The sequence below is a fragment of the Rhinatrema bivittatum genome, chromosome 1 (assembly GCF_901001135.1).
Source record: "Rhinatrema bivittatum chromosome 1, aRhiBiv1.1, whole genome shotgun sequence".
Classification (NCBI taxonomy): Eukaryota; Metazoa; Chordata; class Amphibia; order Gymnophiona; family Rhinatrematidae; genus Rhinatrema; species Rhinatrema bivittatum.
The window spans coordinates 157,777,965-157,801,501 of NC_042615.1; the positions used below are offsets into that span (position 1 = coordinate 157,777,965).

The window sequence follows — 23,537 nt, forward strand, 5'->3', positions numbered from 1 at the left end:
TGACGATTAATCGGGGGAATTCCTATTAAATATCGCCTCTAACGATTTTTGACGATTTAAAATATATCGGACAATATTTTAAATCGTCAAAAAACGATTCACATCCCTAATTATTAGTTCAGCAAGGAGCCGGATGTCCTCTTCCTTAAAACTGGGGAACCTCCTGCATGGCATCTTTCAGTTCCCGAAGGTATCGCACAAAATGGACAACTGGGCATTGCCACAGGGGATGGATTTTCATGATTATGCACACAAAAGACCACTTCCGCATGAACGTCCATTAGCTGCATCAGAACCCTAAACGGACACCCAACACTCTGAATTGGGCCCAACGGGTGCCCAAGGCTATGGCCTTTCCAAGGCATCCATGCTTTAGGCAACCTTGGTTGTCTGTTGTCTAGGTCGTGTGGACCCTTCACAGATGCCCGAAGCATGGATGCTTTGGAAAGCCATGGCCTTCGGCGTTCATTATCTAGGCCACACAGGTAAGGCGTCCATGCTTTGGGTGTCCAAGATGGGTCTGCACATCCTAGACAATGCTTGCACAAGGCCACCCAAAGCATGGACGATTTGGAAAGGCCTTGGCCTTGGGCATCTATTATCTAGGCCGCACAGGTAAGGCATCCATGCTAGGGCGTCCGTAAAGTGTCCGCACGTCCTATCAATGGTTGCACAAGGCCACCCAAAGCATGTGTTGCGTCCGTCGGACTCAGACGGCTTTGTCCCACATGCCTCACCTCAATATTCGCTTTTTCCACCAGCCTCGGGAAAATGGCGACCGCCGCTTCTGCTTGCCACACTCCCCGGTGTCCCCAGAACGGCTATGGCAAGGCATTCCACCATGATTCACCTGAGGGCCTCCTGGAGTGCGCGCGCTACCCATGTCTTTATTCCAACATTGGCGCGAACCTCGGGGGCGCCCCCCTTGTGTGAAGTCACACCATCCGGGTATTTAGCCTGCCCATTTGCTGACTGACTTTGAGTTAGCAAGGATTAGACTTATCCGGTCTAAGCTGCTCTGTCGCTTCTTGCTGCTGCTGGAAGCTCTCTCTACCTCCGGGGTTCTACTAACTTGGGTACCCACACCTCGGGGGCCCTATGCTTCTTTCCAGATGCCTATCCAGTATCCAGGTACTCGCTCCTCAAGGGCCTGAGTTGTCTACCTTGGTGCCTGCTACCATTACTTCTATTTGCTGGGAACTCTACCATTACAGCTACAAGAGTTGTGAGTAATCTAACATCTACCAGTCTCTCTCACCTACAGCTCCTCATTGGAAACCTGCATCAGAGCTCCATACACCACCATTGTGGGACGGGTCTCCTCAGCCGAGGACCCAAGACTGCTGCTGCAGGAATCTACTCACTATTGCCACCTCTGGTGACTCCACAAGCTGTATAATAAAATTATCTCTGTGTTTGTGCATCTACAGTTCTCCATGGGGCTCCTCCCCGTGGGAGTGGCCATCACTGCAGCACCTAAGAATCCACCAAACACCTCAAAACCATAACAGCATGGATGCTTTGGAAAGGCCTTGTCCTTGGGCATCTATTATCTAGGCCACATGGGTAAGGTGTCCATGCTTGGGTGTCTGTGAAGGGTTCACGCAACCTAGACAATGGTCGCACAAGGCCATCCAAAGCAATGACACCTTGGAAAGGCCAAGGGCTTGGGCATCTATTGTCTAGGGTGCGCGGACCCTTCATGGATACCTGAAGCATGGACGCTTTGGAAAGGCCTTAGCCTTGGCGTCCATTATCTAGGCCATGTGGACAAGGTGTCCATGCTTTATGCATCCATGAAGGGTCCACATGACCTAGACAACAGAAGTACAAGGCCATCCAAAGCATAGATGCCTTGGGAAGGCAAAGGGCTTGAGTGTCTATTGTCTAAGGTGCATGGAGCCTTCAGGGACACCCAAAGCATGGATGTCCATATGACGCTGATAATGGACACCCATTCTGGACATCTGAAGGGCCCATAATGGATGGCCAAGGCCATGGCCTTTCCAAGGTGTCCATGATGTCCCACCACACATTATAGGTTCTCAAGCAATGTGATAGGAGAGGAATGCCAATGAAGGGGCCTTGTGAGTGTAAGTGGACCCACACCTGCAATGGATGGGAGTTGCTGAGAGCACCAGGTTGATACATGGCAGCAATGGCAGAAGCTGGCACAAAGGGAGAGGGATGTAAATGACATATATATATATATATATATATATATATATCACAGTTCCATATTCCAGAGAACGGAGTCCAATAAAGAAACCTATAACATTTATTGGAACATTTTGAAAAAAATTATATATAATGTATTGGGGGTCTAGGTACATCTGTTGTCCTCCGATTACAGCTCCTGAAATAAAACACAGAACAGGTTTTAGATTTTTGCTCCCCAGTGATGAGATTTGTTGAAAGGCTGATGGGGTGGTGCAAGCATTAGGAGTATGTGGGAGATTGTGTGATGGATGCCTATGCCTGCGAGGCTGGGATGGCAGGACAGATTCCAATCACAATATGCAACTAATCTACTGTTATAATAAGAAAAATATAAAAAGATTTTGCATAGGCATTTTGTTCAATCAAGACTGCATCAATATGCTGACAAGGGGTCAAGGGTTATAGGTGTAATTGATAACTTACTTGAGAAATAATTGGCAATGACCCTTCGGTGAGCATTGTAGCCCCTCATTGTGTTGCCCACCTCTGCTGCCGGTTTGAGAGGTGGATCAGGTGGCAAGTTTTCTGCGACCTCGGTGTCCAAGCCAAAACACAAAGCATGCAGCAGGCTATAATGATGCTCAGCACCTTTTTCACCCTGTACTGCAGGGCTCCACCGGAGCGATCCAAACATCTGAATTTGCCTTTGAGTATGCTGAAGGTCCACTCTATCATGTTTCTTGTACTGGCATGAGTCTCGTTATAGTATATTTCAGCCACAGTGCATGGGGACTCCTGCAGAGTTAGCAACCAAAGCTTACAGCTATAGCCACCTTCACCTATAAAAGGTGTAACCAAGATTGCATCAAAAAATACTAGAGAGACAACACCAAGCACATACACAGATCCAGATCGCATATACATATACTCATTTTATACCCCACCACCCTAACACTACAGTTGTTTTCAAAATACTTTCAGAAATTAACACAACACATCGCATGCCATCCTCCCACCTGGCTGTCTAGGACTGTGGACCATAGCAAATGTTACTTACTGAGCAACCAGCCATTACCTTGTCTCCCCTGTGGGAAATGGATTCCAAGTGATGAATGTGCTAGAATGTAGAAATCATGGCAGCTCCCAGGAAACCTTGCCACTACATTAAGGATTCAAAGGTGCGCATCACATACAACTTGCACATTCATCAAATGGAATTGCTTGCAGTTATGGAAGGAACTCTCCTCTTCCAACTTCGGGGTAAATGTAATATGGATGCATTTTATGGCACCCAACACATTCAGTATCCCAACAATTGCTATGAACCCATGGCAGATCTCCTGAAGTTGCGCTGGGTCCTCAGGAAACTCAATGTTCTCCTTCATCCGCTTCATCATCGACTTCAAGACCTGTGCGAAATGCAGCAACACTGAGGATTGAGTCATCCCTGCAATGATACCAACTGGGTTTTGAAAACTTCCTGTGGTGAAAAAATGTAAAGCACCCAGAAGTTTCATCAACCTAGGCACAACATGGTTGCAATAGGCCATGGGATCAAGGTCACTGTGTAGGTCTTCACAAAGGGCTAGAATTGCCCACGAGATAAGCTGGTATCTTCGCACCACATTGTGCTCGGGCACCCAAGGAGAGTTGTCCATGGGCAAATGATATGTTGCTGGCTCTGGCCTGTTTCAAAAACAAAAGAACATAAGACATACCGTACTGGGTTCGACCAAGGGTCCATCAAGTCCAGCTTTAGCCTATCAAGTCGCAAGTATTTTGCAATTCAAGATAGCATGTATGTAGGAATAGCTACTGTCCACTAATCCATGGAAGGATAAAGGAACAGGCCAGAACCAGCATAAATTGATTGGATGTTCATGTACAGGCCCATTGCCTCCCTTCATGGATGTCCCAGATTTCGATTTGGTCTTCATCATCCATTGTGGGCCCTTAAGAAGTCCAGAATGGGCATCCCTGATCTAGGTCCCATGGATGCCTCAGAAAGGTCGAGCCCTTCGGTGTCCATTTCTGGGCCTTTAAGACATCCGGAATGGGCGCCTGTAATCTAGGTCGCATGGATGGCTCAGAAAGGTCGAGCCCTTTGGTGTCCATTTCTGGGGCCCTAAGACGTCTGGAATGGGCCTCCGTAATCTAGGTTGAATGGATGCCTTGGAAAGTCCAAGGCCTTGGGTGTCCATTTTGAGCCCTTTACAGAAGCCCATAATGGACTCTCAATTCTTACTTACCTGTTCTTGTACTGGCACTGGGTTCTCTGGTCTTTCGTTCATCTGAACAATCGATCTCCTTCACCTGGCATTCCTTATTCTTGCCTTTATACACAAGAGAAAGGTCAGCAGGACAGAAAAGTGCAGAAAATCCATGTGATATATTAGGAATCACACAAAAGCCTTCCCAATATGTCCGCTACCAATAGCGTCACCACACTAATGCATGGGACAGGGTAGACACTAAATTTTACATATAAAAAAGCTTGTTATGGACGCACTAGTTTTGGGCGCGTGTTACTGGATCGGGGGTACTAGCTAATCTAGTCATTAACATGCAATTTACATGTGGATGCGGTAATGCATGTATTGGATACGACGTCTACCTAGCACGTCTAAAATGTGCGTACAAACTGTGTAGAACAGCGCGCTGGCCTGAGCACCTGATATTGGATCGGCCTCTTTATTTGCATGTGGGAGCACACTAGCTTTCCCTATATAAGGTTTGTGTGCTTTTTCTATTTTCTTGGTTGACAGGTCTGGCTGGGAGAGGCTTCTTGTTAATCCACTTCCCTCCCAGTCAAACAAGAGTTTTCTCTGTACTCCTCCTCCTCCCCCACCCCAGTGGGCCAAATGTGAACTTCATTGAAGTTCACGACAATAGAAATCATAGAACTCCAAATCCCAAAATGCTCAGAATTAGGAATTGAAAGACCAGGACTGGTTTAAGATGTCTTTAATGGATTGGCCTTAGATGAGAAGTATGAATTTAAGATACTACAAAGGCTGGAAGTTCCAGCTAAAGGTTGGAGGCACAGAATGCATGTCATATTCAAGCATATGCTGTGCTAGCAAGGTGGATTCATTGCTGCACTCAGAACAGATAGAAAACTTAATTCAGCTTTGTCAACATTAAGATGCCTATTTTATCTATGTAAGTGAAAAAAAAGCCACTTTCAACTAAGAACATAACTGAAACAGAGAGTGTTGGGGTTATATCACTTCTTCAATTACATGACATTGCAAGCAGGAATTACTTCTCTTCTGAGCTGGTATTTTTTTTTCAGATTTCAGATGGTGTCTGCTTCCTGTTCCAGTTTGTTTAGTCACAAGTAGTGAATTAGATTCCTGTTGGCTGATTACGTTTACCGTAAACAGGTTTTTGTGCTCTGTTTAAATACTGCAGATTAGGGTACTTAACCCTTGCGCACACGGGTAACGTGGTTGTTTCACAAGTCAAAGGGGAGACGGGGAGTGGACAGAAGTACAACCGGAGAGGATCTAAGGGCAAGGTTTAGACTGAACGTGGCTGTTGCTTCGAATCCGACTCGTCTCTGGTGCCTTTTCTAGAAACCAGATGTAACCCTAAGGTCAGAGAAGGGGGGAGAAAAAGAATAAGATCAGGCGCCTCTGCCTCGAGGAGCCCGGCAGCCCCGAGAGCAAAGCAGGGCTGAGCCTCTCCCCGTGACGTCCCTCCCTCCCTCCCCGCACTGCAGCAAGAAATGCTCTGCCTCAGGTGAGTGCCGCCACCCTCCTTGCCCTCATATCAGACCAGAGAGCGAGAGTGGTGAATCGAAACTCAGACTGATTTACTGTTGTTTGTACACCACCACCAAAAATCAGCAGCTGGTGTAGGGACTGTCTCGTTGCGTTTTTTTTTTTTTGCTAAAAGTGATCAGAGAGTTTGCTCTGACACTAAAAGGGGTTGACTTGGCTCTGATGAAAATGCTTCAGGCGGGTGACATTAAGCAGGTGCCTGGGCTCATAGGTGCAGTGGTACACTTGAGGGGAAAACTGCGCTCGCCCAGATAACTCGAACGCGGATGTAGGGAAAAAAAAAATCTTCTCTGTTTTTCCTGTTTAGCAATCGGGTTTTATGAAAGTGGTCTGAAAAAGTTTCTCTGTATTTCAATAACTTAGCCTGTATGGCACATCTTGCCAGCATTTCTTTCTTTCTTTCTTTCTTTCATCTGCCCCCTTTTTTTTTTATGGCAAAGGTATCTACACTCCTAAAACAAGAGGAATGTTGCACTGGCCTTCAGCCAGCAAGGGCTCAGTGAAGAGGATAAAATTTCAATTTAGATTTACGGGAAGTTGCTGGTGCAGGGAGTAGAAATCTGGTTTGGTGAGTTTAAGGGCAGGGAGTAGACATGAGACAAACCTAGCTACTGTGAGAAGAGAGACTAAGGGAGAAACACACACACACACACACACACAAACACACTTTACAGATTTGGTTTTGTGTGGCTTGCTTTTTTTTTTTTTTTTTTTTAACAAGCTTCCTATGGGCAGAAATCAGGTTCTGGAAGGATATTTATGTTTTCTGTCTAGGAAGGAGCTTTCTCCCCGGCGTTCCTGCTCGGTTCCTGTTTAGCCCTTTGGAATGTGCAGTTTAAGTCAGTGAGGACCGGGGATTTGGGCTTAGCCGGGTGCTATTTAATTGTAAGTTGCTCCGCAGAGCAGACCAGTCGCTGAGAGCATTCCGGGCCAGCTGAATGTAAAGAGCGCAAAGAGGTTAAGGCTGCTTAAAAGGGCATCACGGGGAGTTACCGGGGCGACTTATTTTGAGTTCAGTTGTAGGGAAAAGGAGAGGGGAGGGAAAAAAAAAAAAACCACCACAAAAAAAAAAAAACCCAAAGCCGAACTGCAGTGAAAAGATGCGGTAGCTGCTCCCGGGTGGTGAGGTGCGGCTGGCGCGTGAGGTGCCCGGGAAAACCTCGCGAGGCGGCAGGCAGGTGGCGGCTCTGGCTTCTCGCGCTCGCGGTGACCTTGAGCCCGGCTCACCAAGTGGTGGTAAGTACCCCTCCCCCCGCCCCACGCACTTTGCTCTTCTTCTCTGCCTCGGAAAAGAAATAGGCTCCGCCGAAACGGCCGCGGGGCCCTTGAGGGCAACTCCTGGCCTGTGGTGAAACCTCTTGCAGGCTGGTTGCTTTTAAAAAAAAAAAAAAAGATTAACATTAATATGATTGCCCTCTTTCTGTGAAAGCGCTAAAGGGTGAGGTGGACGGAATGGTTAAGAAAAGAAAGTCAAGGAGGTGGCCGATACGTTTCTGGCTTATGGAGATGTATTGCTTTCTAAAATGTATGCTGTGATTTGCTTTGTATTTGAACCTCTGCAACCCAGAACTGAATCTAGCACGGCTGCGTTTCATGGGCCAGTTCATGTCTCACGGAACCGTGTCTCTGTCCAACTGTGACAGATGACAAATTATGTCAATAGGGCAGCTGGTTGGAATGTGTGAGTCAATTAAAAATAAAAAAAAAAGGGGGGGGGGGTTAAAGATTTCCTCGGAAAAAGAGAAGTTTCTCAAACGCTCTGTGTGTGTGTGTGTTGGGAGAGTTAAAAGCAGAGCAGCAGCACCTTTTCTATGTTTCCTGCAGACTCTATGGCTAGAGGCAGAGCAATCAGCGCTGAGGCTTCTGAGCTCTGTGGCAACAAGGAACACAAATCCGGGGACCAAAAGTTGGCAAAACAAATTACTAAAAAAAAAAAACCAACCCCCAAAAACCCCATAGATAATTGTAAGCTAAATATATATATCAAACAAAGCATTCCTACCCAAATAATTTCTACCCAAGAATATATTAGAGAAGATTTCCTGTCATGATAGATTTAGCAAATGATGGTACATCTTTGTAAACCATAATAATTCACTGCAATAATAGGCCTTTCAAAACATGTTGCTTAAATATATAGAAAAACTTATTGCAGAAAATATGTATACAAAACCATCATGTTAATCCTAAACTGCATTCAGGACACTTTTTAACTACTTAGGGCCTGCTTCAATAAAAAAAAACCAACCCAAAAAACATTTCTACATTATGGCGCAATTATTTTTCCAAGGAACTCTGATATCTGTTTGGTTTACAGTTAACTTTGGGTGAGAGAGGGGTTTGAGAAAAATCTTGAAAATGTGGTTTATATTTTTTGAGTGTGTTGTTCTTACAGTGAGTTATTTTGGTTGTTTTGTTCCCAACTTATTGTGTATCTGGTTTGTGCACATAAACAAAATGTTCCCAGAAAAAAAAATGTCTACCTTATTTTTGTGAACAGTTAAACTTTGGGGTGGGCACAAGGGAGAAGTAATGATGTATGTAAAGTGTGCTCCAGTGAAAACTTGCACCAGGTCTGCACCAGTATTTTTCCCATTGAAAATACTGGGATGCTTTTGGTGCACAAATCTGGAGCTCTATATGCACTGGAGGAAACATTTGACAAAAAGTTGCTCTGGGATGTGTTCATTCAGAAAATATAGAGCTTGGCAGAGTAGCATTGGCCATTTGTAAAATATTTGTTTGTTTGTTTTTTACCACTGCATTCCTGTACTTTTAGGGGGAAAAAACTGAATTTAGGTGATAGCAGTAGTTATGAAGCAAGTTGCTAGATCATAGGACTCTTGGCAATGAACAAAGCAACATATAGCTAGCTGGCTACTGCAGGTGCCAAATCATAAAGGTAAAAGGTCACTACTGCCGGTGTTAAGCAGAGCCTGGTATAGTGAGGAAACTGAAGATAAATGTCAGTACGAAAAGAAGATAGCAGAGGAACTGTCACAGAAGTTTTATCTGAGAAAATATTCTTGTTTATAGCAGTGAGCAGATTCACAGCCAGAAACTATATCCAGGATTCCAATACAGTTAACATCTGACAAGAAAGAAAACAATGTTGTAAAAATTATCTTACATTCTTTTTCTCTTTAATTTTGACCTGATATCAGTGGATGATATCCACTTACAAATAATGACGGGGCAACTTGCCTTTACAGTGTGTGTGTGTGTGTGTGTGTATATATATAAATTGTTCATGTATCTCATAGTTACAGTAATTAACAACTAAATTTCCCACTGGTTTAGAGAAGATCCCTATATCCAACATAAAATGAACATGTATTACTCTGTAAAACAGGTATTTTAGGGGATAGTTATTGCATGATGATGTCATCAAACTTTTCTTATTTGCATTTTTATGATCACCCAAAGATTTACATTGCCAAAGCCTTTCTCTGTCTCAGGGTCAACAGTTTTCTATGACAGGGTGAAATTTGTGGCACTCTGTTTTTGTTTTATGATACTGTCTTTGAAAGCAGGAAAGAGGCATGTTGATATCAGCATGCTGACCGTATGACATATATGAAGGTAGACAGTACTACATCTACCTTAGGAGTATATATAAGTGGGAATTCCATCTGACAGTATATCAGTGATAGATTATAAGGTTATCAGATGGCTCCAAGTCATCAAGGAATGGATGAAGTAGTCCTGTTTTTTTTCCCCTTAGTTGCATCTTTGAACTTGAAGTTCCCATTGCTCTATGAAAAGCAGAACTACAGGTCCAGAGGCAATGGAGGGCAGCACCAGGATTCAAGTCTGCTCCTAGACCCTTGGAGCCTTCTGTAATAAAAAAAAAAATAAATAGTAGAATATCTCTGTTTGGTTGAGAGGCAAACATACAATGCTAGCAGGTAGGGAGAATTGTCTCTCTAGTATGGTAGCTCCGGCCTGGACTTGGGAGTATAGTGTAGGAAGTTAAAGGTAAATGTGTACCCGAAATGTTGTAAACCTACATGTTCACATTTGAAAATTCTTAGAGCAACAGTAATAGCAAACTTTTTTTTAACATTTAATAATGAACATTCTTCCTTTTGGTTTTCAATTTAATTTTGGTTTTTAATTTAATTTTGTTTTAGAGGAGAAAAGGTCTGTCTAGCCTCTCTCAACTTTATAGTCCCATTCTAAAGATGAATTTTTTCCCCCCTATTCTTATGCCTGTAGTAAACAATCTTAATTGAATAAGCTCATATGAATCCAATTAAACTAGGTGCTGTTGTGCTGATCCTCATCAGAAACCCCATGGTTCATAATCGTACTGTATTTATGCTGCACAACTGAAGAATGGGCTCACTTAAAAAGGTTTAACGCAGGGAACATAATTAAAGGTGTGCGCCTTTACCCCAAAACAGTGTGAACAAAATACCTTGAAGGCAAGAAAGGAAGGACACCTAAATTAAAGACCCAAAAAGTAAGGCATTGAATGAAGAAAAAAAGCAAGTTAGTATTTTGTAGAACTCCATTAGCACTTTATATCAGGGCGATGCTCTGCTGATCTTCATGAGAACCTCCTTCGGGAATCACACTGGGATTTGCAAAGCATAGATCTAGCACAAACAGATGAGGAGGAGACTCAGGAAAGACATTGCTTAAAAATAAAGTATAAGGTATGCTGAAAGTCAACAAAAATAAAATAAACTTAGGAAAACCAAAAAAGAGAGACTTGTGAATGAAACCAAAAGAGGAACCAATGAAGACTAGAAACAAGCAAGCTGAGATCTTGAGCAATCTAGCTGGTGCTGTGGTTTTAACCAAGAGACCCAAGGGAGAAAAAAGAGAAATGCTTTTATCTTCCATTAAAATGCTGGGCAGTATGGGAGACATTAGAAAGGAAAAAATGCAGAGCTGATTAGGGACCCAGTTAATGAAGGGAAACTTTTTAAGTTAGTTCTGGCTTTATTGGGATATAATGCCATAAATTGTTATGTACAGTAACCATTAGTGATTTTCTGCCAGGCATTCAATTCAGAAACTTTTTGAATTTACTTCTTTTTCGCTATTGGGAAAAAGTGGAAGGTGGAGATTTCTGCTGACTCCAGCCTGGTACCTTTTTTATTTAGAAAATTCACCGACTGACAATAACCCAGGGCTTTTCTCCATAAATATGTATATCTGGGTCAGGCCATTAGTTGTCACTGTTGTGTGATGACTGGGGCTCCCTTCTCTCTAAGACCTGTTACTCTTGTCTGCAGGATGCCCGTTTAGCCTAAGGAGCAGAGGCAGACCTTGGATATCAATTCCAGATCTCATGCATAGAAGCACTGCACTGCCATTGAACCACTGACCTGTGTCTGTAGTAGTGACTGTAAATGGAAGAAACAGGACCACAAAAGTTAAAGTGCACTCAGATAGAATTTCAAAAGCACCATGTGGACAAAAAAACTTTCTCCAGAAATTGGGTCTTTTGTCAGGTCTGCAGACAAATGGTTTCGACCATGGAAGATTTAGGGTTTGATTAACTAAGACTTTTCTTCCATTTTCTGTCCATGGGAAAAATGCTTAGTGAATCAGACCCACTGCTTGCTTTCCTCTTAATTAAAAAGTTGACAACTCTGTGCATGACTCCAAAATAAATTCTTAAATTCACCCTCACTTTCTTGCAATTTCAAATTCTACAGTTTGCTTCTCTCACTCCTCCATCATGTGACTGTTTCTTTCTGTGACTGCCTAAAACTGTATCAGACAGAAGCACAGTACTGGCTTTCATGCTGCAAGGATTGCAGCCATCCTGCAGCTTTTGAGCAATGCATGCAATCCTCAAGCATTTTTTTTAGAAAGGCCACATTTATTTATACTCACCTAGATTCCTTGTTTCCTCATTACTGTGCATGTGGAAAATTCTCACAACATATATAAGCTATGATAAACTGTTGGAAGTTTCTTTTTCTACATTTATCATATGAATATGGTATTTAAATAAAATCTTTCATCAAAATGGGATCCCAATACATTTTACAATTTAATGCTTTTGAATTAGAGTACAGATGCCTTGGTGGCTGAAAGTTTGGGTGCCATTGTTTGATGCTCGATCTGTATGACAAAATGAAAAAATGAGGGGCAGGGAATAATTTTACAATTGGATAATATTAAGAAGAGCAATTGAGTCAGCTGAGGCACAGGATGGAAGATCAGAGGAATTAGCCTAAGTGTGCATTAAGAATCACTGGGAGAGTTGACTTGGACCTATGTCTCTCATACACTTTCCTGACCTGTAGATCACTACACTAACCATGAGGCACTTTCATCATTAACTTGGTGTTTAAATGATACATTATATAAGTAAAAGAATAGTTTAATTATTAAAAACATAATTTGAACTATTGTATGGCAGATTAAATGAGAATAAAGTGAGAAATTCAAATAGTATATCAGTTATAATTCACATGGAATAATAGACAGAAAAGTATGTCTGCATATATTGGACACAGACACTCGTTATTTTACTCGTTATTTTAACTTTTAATTTTGTAAACCGATATGATGTATTCTTGAATACCGGTATATAAAACCAAATAAATAAACAAACAAATAAGGGGATGTATTAATACACATGTGAAACTCGCGAGCAGTAGTGCCAATTGGCCAGGTAGAAGTCTTGATGATTGACACCAAGTTTCCAGCTTGTGCTAATTCAGTCCCTTTGTGTGCAGATGGAATGATATGAATAACAATTCAGAGGCTGCAGCTGTTGTTTCAACATGGGAATAAATCTGCACTTATACTGTAGATCCAATGTACACATACACCTGTTCTTAGAAAATAACTCTATTCCAGAAGACTAGAACTGGAAATGGAGAAAAATGTTCAAGGTAAGCTGGAGAGTGTTGGTGGCCCTAGTGGTTAGAATCTGAGGTTCAAGCTCTGCTTCTGACTCTCATTGTGACTGACCAAGTCACTATGAGGGTAATTTTCAAAAGCCATTTACAAGGGCAAATGGTTATTTACCTGAGTGAAAATTGCCCACCCCCGGTAAAGGTATGCATGGGGATCAATACTGGGCATACTTTTATCTGGGGGAAAAATAGATGAGGTTAGATTGGGGAAGGCAACAACGCACATAGTTTTAACATTTTCAAACCTATGTGATTTGATTTTTCTGGGGCAGCTTTCTAAGGGAAAGTATATTCAAACCTCCCCTTTGAGAAATGGTGCAAAGTCCACTGATAAAAGTTTCGTGGACTTTGTAACTATGCAGGCAATGCTGAAAAATGCCCTATTTATCTCCTATTGCCACAGAAACCCAATTAGATTGTAAGCTGTCTGAGGAAGGGATTCATGGTACCTATATAGTATATAATAAAACTATTTTAAAGTACTTGACTCAGTATGCTATATATATATATTTATTTAAAAAAATAACTTCATTTGTGTTATTTTTCAATTGAATAATGGGATCACTTCATATGATATGCTTTAGTGTTCTGGAGGAGGGTTCATATCTGTGGGTAAAGAGGAAGTGTTATAAGAGAGAGAATGTACCCTTCTGTGGCAGAAAGCCCTAGTAGTAGATTTACTAACTTGCCTTCCTTTTAATAACTTCTCATTTTCAAATAGGTTTTTGAAGTGCATGGCCTGTATGGATATTTATAGTATGTTTGGAACACTGGGATAATGATGCAGAGCCACAATAATAGCGGGTGAAGCAATAAAACATGCTTTAAAAACATGACTTATGTTTAAAAAAAACCCAACAAAAACCAAAACCTGGGTCTGATTCCTGCACCTGTACAGCAAAGGGATTCAAGTGACCATGTCAGCTTTTTGCGCTTGTGAGTGCATCAGAGGTGCATGAACTGTCTGAGAAGGTGGGCAACTGAGGAAGAGTCTTCTGCATCTTTGCAGTGTGCGGAGGCAGGGACCTAGAACAGATTCCTATCATTATTTTTTTACTACAAACATTATTTTACTAAATGTCTATTATCCTGACTCATGCACATCAGCATCCCCCACCCCTCTGCTGACTATCATCAGAGGTTGCGTCATTACTCTTTTACCCGGAACTAGCGTGGGCTTCATTTTATGTATCTAACATTCATGCTTTTAAATATTTTGAGTAGGACATAAATAAGAATGTAGTGTGGTGAGGACACTACTCTCATCTTTGGAACATAAATTTGCTTTTTTGTAAAAATAAAAAAAACCATGATTCTGGGTACACCTAGACCTTGCCAAGATCAGGCACATCTTCTCAGTATCTTTCTGCTGACAATGTAGGCTTTGTGTAGCTGAGGCTGGGAGGGTTTGGTGACACAGTAAACTCAGTGGAGCACAACAACTTTTTATTAACTGCAAACTCAACAGCCTGAGGTTTCTACATTTTTATCTGCTTGAAGCTGGGATTGGATTCTTTCTCAACATAGATGACCTTAGTATTTTACATTATAACTTCCTCAGTCAGGAATTCAGGGTGTGAGTTCACTTGTGATCATGAGTACGTTTCCAAAATGAAAATAAGTAACTTATTTTTGTTAAAAAGGAGTGGGAGGTGTGGGGGTGGGGATAGCGAATAAAGGTTATGTATAGGTTGCAGACCTATTATCTCTGTTTCTGTTTCACAAGCTGTTGATTGCACGAACCCTGGATGTAAAAAAAAATAAGGAAACGCTTTATGTGCTTGCAAGTACCCAGAATGCTTTTAGGCACATACACCTGTAGCTATGAATGACTGAAAGCTCAGTGAACAAACTGAAAAGCTTGTTGAGACCATGCAGAGGATTTATCTACCGAAGCCACTCTCTGTTTAAAGTATATACATACATAGAAATGGAAAACAAGCTGGCAGCTATGTTACTGATCTACTTGCTGATCTCTTGAACTGACGAAAGCTATGCCAACATGGCTGTAAATGTTTATAAATTATTATTTATTTATTTTTTTTGCATGTTGCAGCCGGTTGCTACCAGCCGTAGAGAAACTGGGTTCTTTCTTTAGTGCAGACACTGGATAGGAGAATTATTGTATAAAGTGTTACTTTTTTTTATCCCAAATCTGGGCCAGCTTTTTCATTCTCTTCCATTGTGTGCACGTGGGATACGCTTTTTTTTTTAAAGCAGATTTAATCCTTCTGCTCTGACTATGGTCATTATATTATCATGTCTCCAATGAGGTTGGGTGACAGGGCACTAACCCTTCAGATTGTACAGATCCTCAGCCGCAGCCTAAAGACCTAGAGAGGACTGACTTTAGCTCTTGCTTCAGATCCTGCACTTGGATCCTATCCCAAAAAAAAAAGCCTGAAAGCAATACTCTGGTTTATTCAGATTTGTTTGATTGAAATAAAACCAGAGTATGGCTTACTCTGCAGGCCATGCATCATTTTGGTGGCCCTACTTCGAATTCTTGCTAATCTAATTTTAAATATTTCCCTTGCCTTTTGATACTTATTTTGTAATTTCCCCATATTAATAATATACCTTATAGTAGCAGAGGATGGAGGCATGAGTTTTCCATGCTTGTGTGTGTGCATCATTAATTCTTTGGTATAGAGACAATGGTATAGAGAAATGCTTCCAACAGACCAAGATTGTGGAGGGAACCATGAGGCCAGTCCTAGCATTTTGACATTCCCTTGTGATACATTTTAGTACTCACAGTGCTGATGTGAAATGGAAGAAGCTGGACTACAAACACCACAATCAAAATAAAGAAATGGTTAAAAATCACCATACTGGAAACACACTTATTTGGCAGTTCTGCACAATATAAATACTCAATAACCTTGACCTTGGTGGGGATTTCTACTTAATTGCAGCAAGCTTTCTTTTTATAATTGTTAATGTGCGTCTTTCAGCATCGATAGATCTACCCTTGAAATCATTGTATTCAACTGTGAAAAATGGATTGAGTGGACTCTGCACACTCATTTCAGAAGGCTTTTTATTTGCTAGTAATGTGACCTTTTCTTAAAGAAAACACACATTCATTTTAATTTTGTGATTGATATTATCAATAACATCAATCACAAAATTAAATCTTAGAAAAGAAATAAACCGGTTGCAGTCGATCCAGAGCAAAGCTACTAAAATGATCAGTAGTCTTTGTTCTAAGACATATATGGATAAATTTAAAGATCTAAACATGTTTACCCTGGAGGAAAGGTGGAATAGGGGCAATATGATAGACATTTTAAATACCTCCAAGGTTTCCATACAGATGAGGCAAGTCTCTTTCAATGGAAAGGAGGCTCTAGAATGAAGGATCATGGGATGAGGGTGAAAGGGGATAGACTCAGGAGTAATCTAAGGAAATATTTCTTTACAGAGAGGATGGTGGATGCATGGAACAGCCTCCCAGTAGAGGTGATGGCGACACAGACAGTATCTGAATTCAAGAAGACATGGGATAAACCTGTGTGAAAAATGAGATACTTCCCCCTCGTTTTTCACTTTTATCTTAAGCTTCAAAACCCCCCAAAAAGATTTTTGCTTCATTGCTGTTTAAGAATTGGACCAATGATAAAAAAAGACCCTAAAGCGAAAAATTAGGGAACCTGATGAGAGTGGTCCCAATATTCGCAGAGGGTGGTACGAAGGTCCTTTTAAAAATTAAAGTTTAAAAATTTAAAAAATCTTTGGAAACAATCTACTTTGATGTAGACTATTATTTCTCTCTGAACTCTAAAAACTGAAATGTGTACTGCAGTCACGTTTGGTAATGGTAATATCTATAGCTTCTCTATAGTTCGTCGACAGTATACTGACTATTTTTGGTGAGACTGTAACCTAAGCCATGAGACCAGCCTAACAAATTACGGACCTGATCTGTCCAGGTTTTTTCCCCCTAGATGCAAAATGGGGAAAAGGCCTCAGTGAATTGGCCCTTAAATTTTAATAAAATATTCTCCCAGCTTCATCCTATTCCTTTGGTCTTCCAGCTCGATTGGCATCTGTCCCAACTGATGCAAGAAGATTATAAATCTTCATTCATTTCTACCCAAAAGTCCCCCCCCCCACTCCCATTTTTATTCCCACTCGCTTTTATAACCCAATCATTTCAGTGACAATCCTTGGTAGGGGGTTCTCTTTGGAACCTGGCACAGATGCACCATCAGTTCCATACTTAGATGTTACTATTGTGCAGTGCCTGGGATTCTCTCCCCTAAGCAAATGTAAATGCTGTCTCCAGAGTATCTCCAGTTCTTGCCAGCCTGATGAGCAGAAGCTGGATTTAGGAACCAAACCCAGTAATCCTGCAGCACACAGCATTACCACTGCCACTAAACCATTGAGTTGGCCGTTCCCTTTTCTTTTTACTGTTTGCCAGGATTATATGTAATTATATAGAATTATGACAGAGATGACTTGAATAATTACCCTAGTTGCTGGGTATTTACAATACTTGAAAGGTCCATGATCTCAACTGTGACATTAGGTAACTGTGAATCAATGAAATCTCATCTAATCAGAGCTTTCACATGGTACATGAGATTTAGAGTTAAATAGCAGTTAGGTCTTCCTAAGTAACAAGAGATTAGAAATCAGTAGCTTGGAATGAATATGGTTAATTTTGCATATTTTTGTATCAGACCTAAAAAAGCATGTAGGTATCCCTGGGAGTAAACATAATTAGCCAGATAACAGACCAACTTTAGAACAAGTTTGTGCCACTAATATTCTAAAAATGTATTTGCTCACTAGATATGAAACAACCACACACAGATACTTGCAATTGCAACTATGCAATACAAAAATAATGGAATGTGAAAGAATATTTATGGTCAGTGCATAATGTGCTCTGCCTCAGTGCTCCACATCTGGTTCTTGATTGCCACCAATCCATCAGGTTTTCTGCATAACCTTAATGAATATGCATGGAACAAATTTGCATACATGCAAATCTCTCTCTTGCATTTTTATTAAGGGTATCCTGATTGTCTTGACCAGTAAGAGTTTACCAGAACAAAGAAAGTAATGGGAAATGGGCTACACATCCTGGGAAGCCAATCAGGATAGTTAGCGATGATTTAATCATGCAGTTGACATCACAACTTATGTAAATGATCCTTTGGGCAGTCATGCAAGTCTCTAGAACCTTCTACCCTGTATTTGAATGTTATCTATAAAACAAGGATCACTTTCTGTATACGATGAGATGCTGGTCAGATTGAAAGACTAAGGGTACCCAGTACCCAGAATCTCCCGAGAACACTTATATTGACTAATAAAAATACATTATACTTTTTACTGAGTCTAAGTGTTCTTATGTCCCTGGCCATAAGCATAGAGGAAGCTTTAACAGAATATTTATGGTCAGTGCATAATGTGCTCTGCCTCAGTGCTCCACATCTGGTTCTTGATTGCCACCAATCCATCAGGTTTTCTGCATAACCTTAATGAATATGCATGGAACAAATTTGCATACATGCAAATCTCTCTCTTGCATTTTTATTAAGGGTATCCTGAAACCTTGATCAATTGGTGGCCCTCTAGGACCAGAGTTGCCATGCCTACCCATGCTGCACACTTCCATTTAAATATATTAGAAACCCAGACCTTGGTTTACTTCAGTATTTGGTTGAGATTGTTAATTCAAGTTTGGAACAAAGAAATTTATCAGAATTTCTCAGTTTCCAGGATTCATCTGATCTTAAAAAAAACCTTAGGTCTGTAAATTTCATAAAGGCTAGAATCTATCTCCAATCACGCTGTGTTGTCTAAAATAATTGAGAACATTGTGCATCTACAATTGGCATCCTTTTAAGAAAAGACTTTGGTCTTCCATCCTAGGCAATCGGGGCTTCAAAAGAGCTATAGTACAGAAATTGATTTAACTGTCCTTGTAAACTATATCAGCATGGCTTGGACGGTGGCAGGACTATGCTCATGGTTTTCTTAGACATGAATGCAGCTTTTGATACCATACATCACAAGCTGCTGCTGAATACCTGGTTGACTTAAGATTAAGGGGGTCTTCATTTGATTGGTTTGTGTCTTTCCTAACAGGTCTCCTCATCATCTCAATCTCAGCTTTCTTCTTGTGGTGTACCACAAGGGTCTATCCTTTCTCCAACTCTTTTTAATCTCTATATGTCCCCTTTGGCTACTCTTATTTAGAATTTATGTTTTACAGACTATTTGTATGTAGATGATGCTCATATAATTGCATTTATGTGTAGGGGTCCCTTAATCTCCAATTAGCTGGCCCTAGATCCCTCCCTGCAAGTGATAGCAAAAGGGACAGACCATTTCTATCAGCATCTCCCCCTGAGGATGCCTTTGTCCAGAAGGGGGGGTTGGAGCTTTATAGGTGAATTTTAAAAGCCTGGCGTGCAACAAAACTAGGACATATGCGAGTATGTCTGGCTGGCATGTGCTGAGCGGATTTTAAAAGCCGCCCTTGTACGCATGTATCTCCTGATATGCACACAAGTGAGAGAGTCCAAAAAAGGGGCAGGGCATAGCATGCGCATGGCCTGGGCAGGACATGGGCGTTCTGGGAATTTAACATGAAATCTGCGCATAAATATTAACTTGCATAAGAGTGTACCAGGGTCCCCTGCCGCCTAACTTTATTGCTGCTATGGATGGTGTGTAAGTCATAAAACAAAAATAAACTAGTCCAATGAGCAGGGTTTTAAGGGTTGGAGCCAACAGGTGGAAAAGGATACTAATAACCTAGAGGGGTTTGGAAGTTCTGTCGCTTAACTAGGTGAACTACTAATGGCGTTGGCGTGTGTCCCTTATAAAATTCCCCCCCCCCCCTTATGCGGTAGAGGCGGCATTTGCGTGCATATGCGTGCATCCATATAAAATTATGAGCACATGTTCGTGCGTTCATCCTATTTTATACCATGCACGAATATTCATGCATATGTTATAAAAAAAGCCATATCCTTTGGCACGAGCTGGCATACACGCATAAATGTGCGCCTGAGTGCTGGTATCAAAGTTACTTTCCCTGTGAGTGTGGTCAGTTTGGTTTGGGTTTTGTTGAAATAGAAGCTGGTTTTTGCTCCTGTCTTGGTTTTGAACTGGGAGATTGCTCTATTTTCCAATGCGTCACTTGCCTGGTAGGGGCTTATCCCTTCCTGAGATTAGAAAGGATTTTAATAAGAAGAGTTTTTCATGATTTTGTTTGTGCCTAGTGAGGCATCCCCATAACCACAGGGCTGGAGGGAGAAGACCTGGTTGTTCCTTTCCAGCCGTGAGAGGACTACAGCAGTGAACACTGGATTTTTGAGAGTTGTATTTTAGTGAGGAGGTTTTTGTACCACCCCTGCTCACTGTGTGACTGGATTGTAAAAGCCCTGCTGGTATCCAGAAAAAGACCTTTTCCCCTAAGAGATCAAGTACAGAAGGAGTCCAGAAGGGAAGAGTTCAAGATCAACTGGTGACCCCAACCAGATCTCCACCCTGGGGAATGCAGGACACAAGCTGGGAACATCTGGGACTCTGTGGGACTGCAAGTACAAGACTATTTTGGGGGATTTAGGGGGTCTCCCCTCAATAGGTTTCCCTTCCTGGCTGGAACCCTTGCCCCACAGACAAGAAAAAAGAGTGAGCCGCTCGCGGAGAGGAGTAGTGAGGACACTTGCACAGAGTGAAGAAGAGAGAGTTCTCTATGTATGACCCAGATTGAACACAGATATGAAGTAAGATAAATAACACATTGACTGGACATTTATTTAATTTCTGCAAATCAAAGTTTCTTTTGAACACCCACGTCTTGTCCTGCCTGTTTCTACAGTTCTAACATCACCAAAGGGGATAGTAACACACCTCAGAGAGGATTCTCATTCACCACCTGGGCTTAAAAAGTTAAAATTTTCCCCCATAGAAAGAATCCATTCCTTGGGATTTGTTAAAATTGAGGAAGTGGCAAAAAGAGATAGGCCAAGAAAAATTCTTTTGTGTGTCCTTGGACTACCAAAACATCCAAAAAAGGGTTACATATGGTCCCCTAAATCTCACAACTGTAGATTGGCTTTATTCATCTATGCTCAATCTAAACCCTGAAAAATCTGGTTTGCTTTACAAAGCAGATACTTCTGAGTTTCCATCCCTTTGTATTGTGGGCTCTCAGATTCAATTCAAAACTGTTGTTACCTCTCTGGGATTAAAATTTGACTTCCAGCTTATGTTTGAAACACAAGTGTCAACATTCGTTCAGAATTTCTATTTTTTTTTTATGCTGTATTCGGCAGCTAAGATAGGGTTGCCAACTGCCAGGTTTTGGACCGGATAGCCAGGTTTTCAGGCATTCTGTGCTGCATCCAGTCAAAAGTACTGACCGGACACTAAAAGCCCAGTTTTGCAGGCGGCTCCTCCTTTTTCCTAGGAGAGCTGTGCTGTATCCCTGCCCCTTGCCTCCTTTCCCATGTTGTGAATGGCCAGCATAGGAAGAGGAGGTGGGACACAGCACAGCCCTCAGCAGTCAGTGACTCCACAAATGTCTATAGCTATGGACCTCTTGGTCCCACCTCCTTCTTCACAGCCTGCTGGGCCAGGAGAGAGGGGCTGCAAAGTGAGCCTGCTGAGAAAGATACAGGCCCAAAGGAGAAGGTGGACCAACAAGGAGAGGTGCAGGGTGGGTAGTGGAGAGAGACACAGAAGGAACAGCAACAAAAGGGGTGGAAAGGGGAGATCGACACATGAGGAGCATGGGAGGATTGTAATACAGAGGGAGTACATGGAGGGAGGGAGGGAATGACTCACAGGGTTTCTCAAAGTTCATTCAACAGCTGCAGCTGTCCAGGAAGTTGCTCTGTAGGCTGTACCTTCCTCTCTCAGATCTCACTCTGGACCCACGCCTTGCCCCATAATAACTTGGAATTTACCTGGTGTTAAAAAAAATATACTGTACTGCAGTGAACCCCCCTCTACCCCCTTCCTGGCCCTTTCCCTCCTGGCATCCCCTGCCCTAAACCCAGGCTTGTTGTTGGGCCACCCAGTACCCCGGCCAGTGTGGGCAATATGGATGGCCATGGGGAAGGGGCAGGGCCTCCTTGGATGACATGACTGGCCAGCTGAGCCAGCAGCCACATAAGGGCTAAGGAGCACCTATTCCACTACAATGGTGGCATGCAGCACTGGTGCCCAGGCCCTCTGGCCAGTTGCCTTCCCCATCTGACAGCCCTGGTTCCCATCTCTTCCCCCACCCTCCCCTCCGCCTACCCAGTAGGCTTCTTACCCTCTGAGATTGTGTGAAAGAGGGAGCATGCACGAGTGTGTGGGTGTGTGCGCGTGTGTGTGTGTGTGTGAGTGAGAGAATGAATGGTTATGAGAGAAAGACAGAGGAGAAAGTTTTGTACCCCCCCTCAGCCCCTAATAATCCATGATAAGAATTGGCAGCAACTAAATGGCAGGAGGCCCCTTCATTGCCCTGAGAGGCTGGAACATAAATTGATGCCTGTATCAGCTCATATTTGCACTTCAATGCATACATAGATACACTGTGCAGGCAGTTCACTGGCAGGATCTAAAATGTTTGCAAATGAAGGGTACTATCTCCCGCCTCCCCATCACCCACACCCACACATCCTTAAGGGTCCAGTCCTGGTCTATGGAAAAGTTGGCAACTCTAAGCTAAGACCATGTTTGGGCATTGCTGATTTAAAAACTCAAACTCACTCTTTGGTATTAAATCAATTAGATTACTGTAATGCTTTATATCACTGTCTTTCTTCACATGCGGTTTATTGACTTCAGTTAATTCAAAATACAGCAGCAAAGTTACATTTTTAGGAAAAGGAAGTACAACCATGTGACTCCACTACTGCAGAATGTTCACTGGCTGCCCATTTCTTTGTGAATTTAATTTAAAATGGTTGTCTTGCTTTCAAATCCTTTTGATTTGACGTTCCATCTTATCTTGCCAAAATACTAGTTCTTTACACCCTTTCTTGTAGCCTGCACTCTTCTCACCAGGAGCTTTTAAAAACCCCTTCTTTTAAAGACACAAAGTTTGAAAAAATGAGAGAAAGCCTTTGATTTTTTAGGCCCAGCATTTTGGAACTCTCTTCCTCTTGTGTTATGGCTCAAGAAACATTACAGTAAATTTAGGAAGGGTCTCAAAGCTTTTCAGTAAAGCATATGATGTTTAGTTATATTGCTAGAACTGTTTCTGATTGGCTGTCATTATCTTAATATGTTAAAATTATTTATAATATTTAAATTTATTATTACCTGGCTACTCTGATTTGTTTTTTATGATTAATTTTTAGTTACAATAGAAATTACATACAAAATTATGTTTTAATTTTTGTTATTTTATGTTTGTTTTATTGATGCTGTAAAGCCTGTCAGAAGCATGGACCCTTGTTACTGAGGGATGATGGGCACCACCTAGTGAGCAAGCCCACTAGGTCCACCTTGTTAACTGGCAGGGGACCTGAGGCAGAAAAGACTGGAGCTTTGTCTATACCAACCCCATTCAATGCAAGTTGAGCCCTTGGGTTTCAGGGGCCGGCAGGCTTTAGGTGGGTCCCTAGGGCAATCTGAGACATGGATCTACGCAAATGGCAAACACTGTGGACAGGCTAGTAATCAGGGAAGCTGGCAGACAGCATGAACAAGGAGCAGGCCAGAGGTCGAAGCAGGC

General features: G+C 42.0%; 1 protein-coding gene across 4 annotated transcripts in view; it reads left to right on the forward strand.

Annotated features, from left to right (window-relative positions):
• Positions 1–5,610: 5,610 nt before the first annotated feature.
• RBM47 (RNA binding motif protein 47) overlaps positions 5,611–23,537 on the forward strand; it is a 363,750-nt gene continuing 345,823 nt past the window's right edge. For 3 of the 4 annotated variants that reach the window (XM_029589008.1, XM_029589049.1, XM_029589069.1), the window contains exon 1: positions 6,670–7,181. Coding sequence is in view for 1 of the 4 variants with exons in the window: in XM_029589034.1 (XP_029444894.1) it covers positions 5,891–5,904 (14 nt within the window). In the remaining 3 variants the exon portion in view is untranslated. Of the gene's footprint in view, positions 5,905–6,669; positions 7,182–23,537 lie in introns of those variants that run through there. The other variant, XM_029589034.1, reaches the window with a different exon arrangement.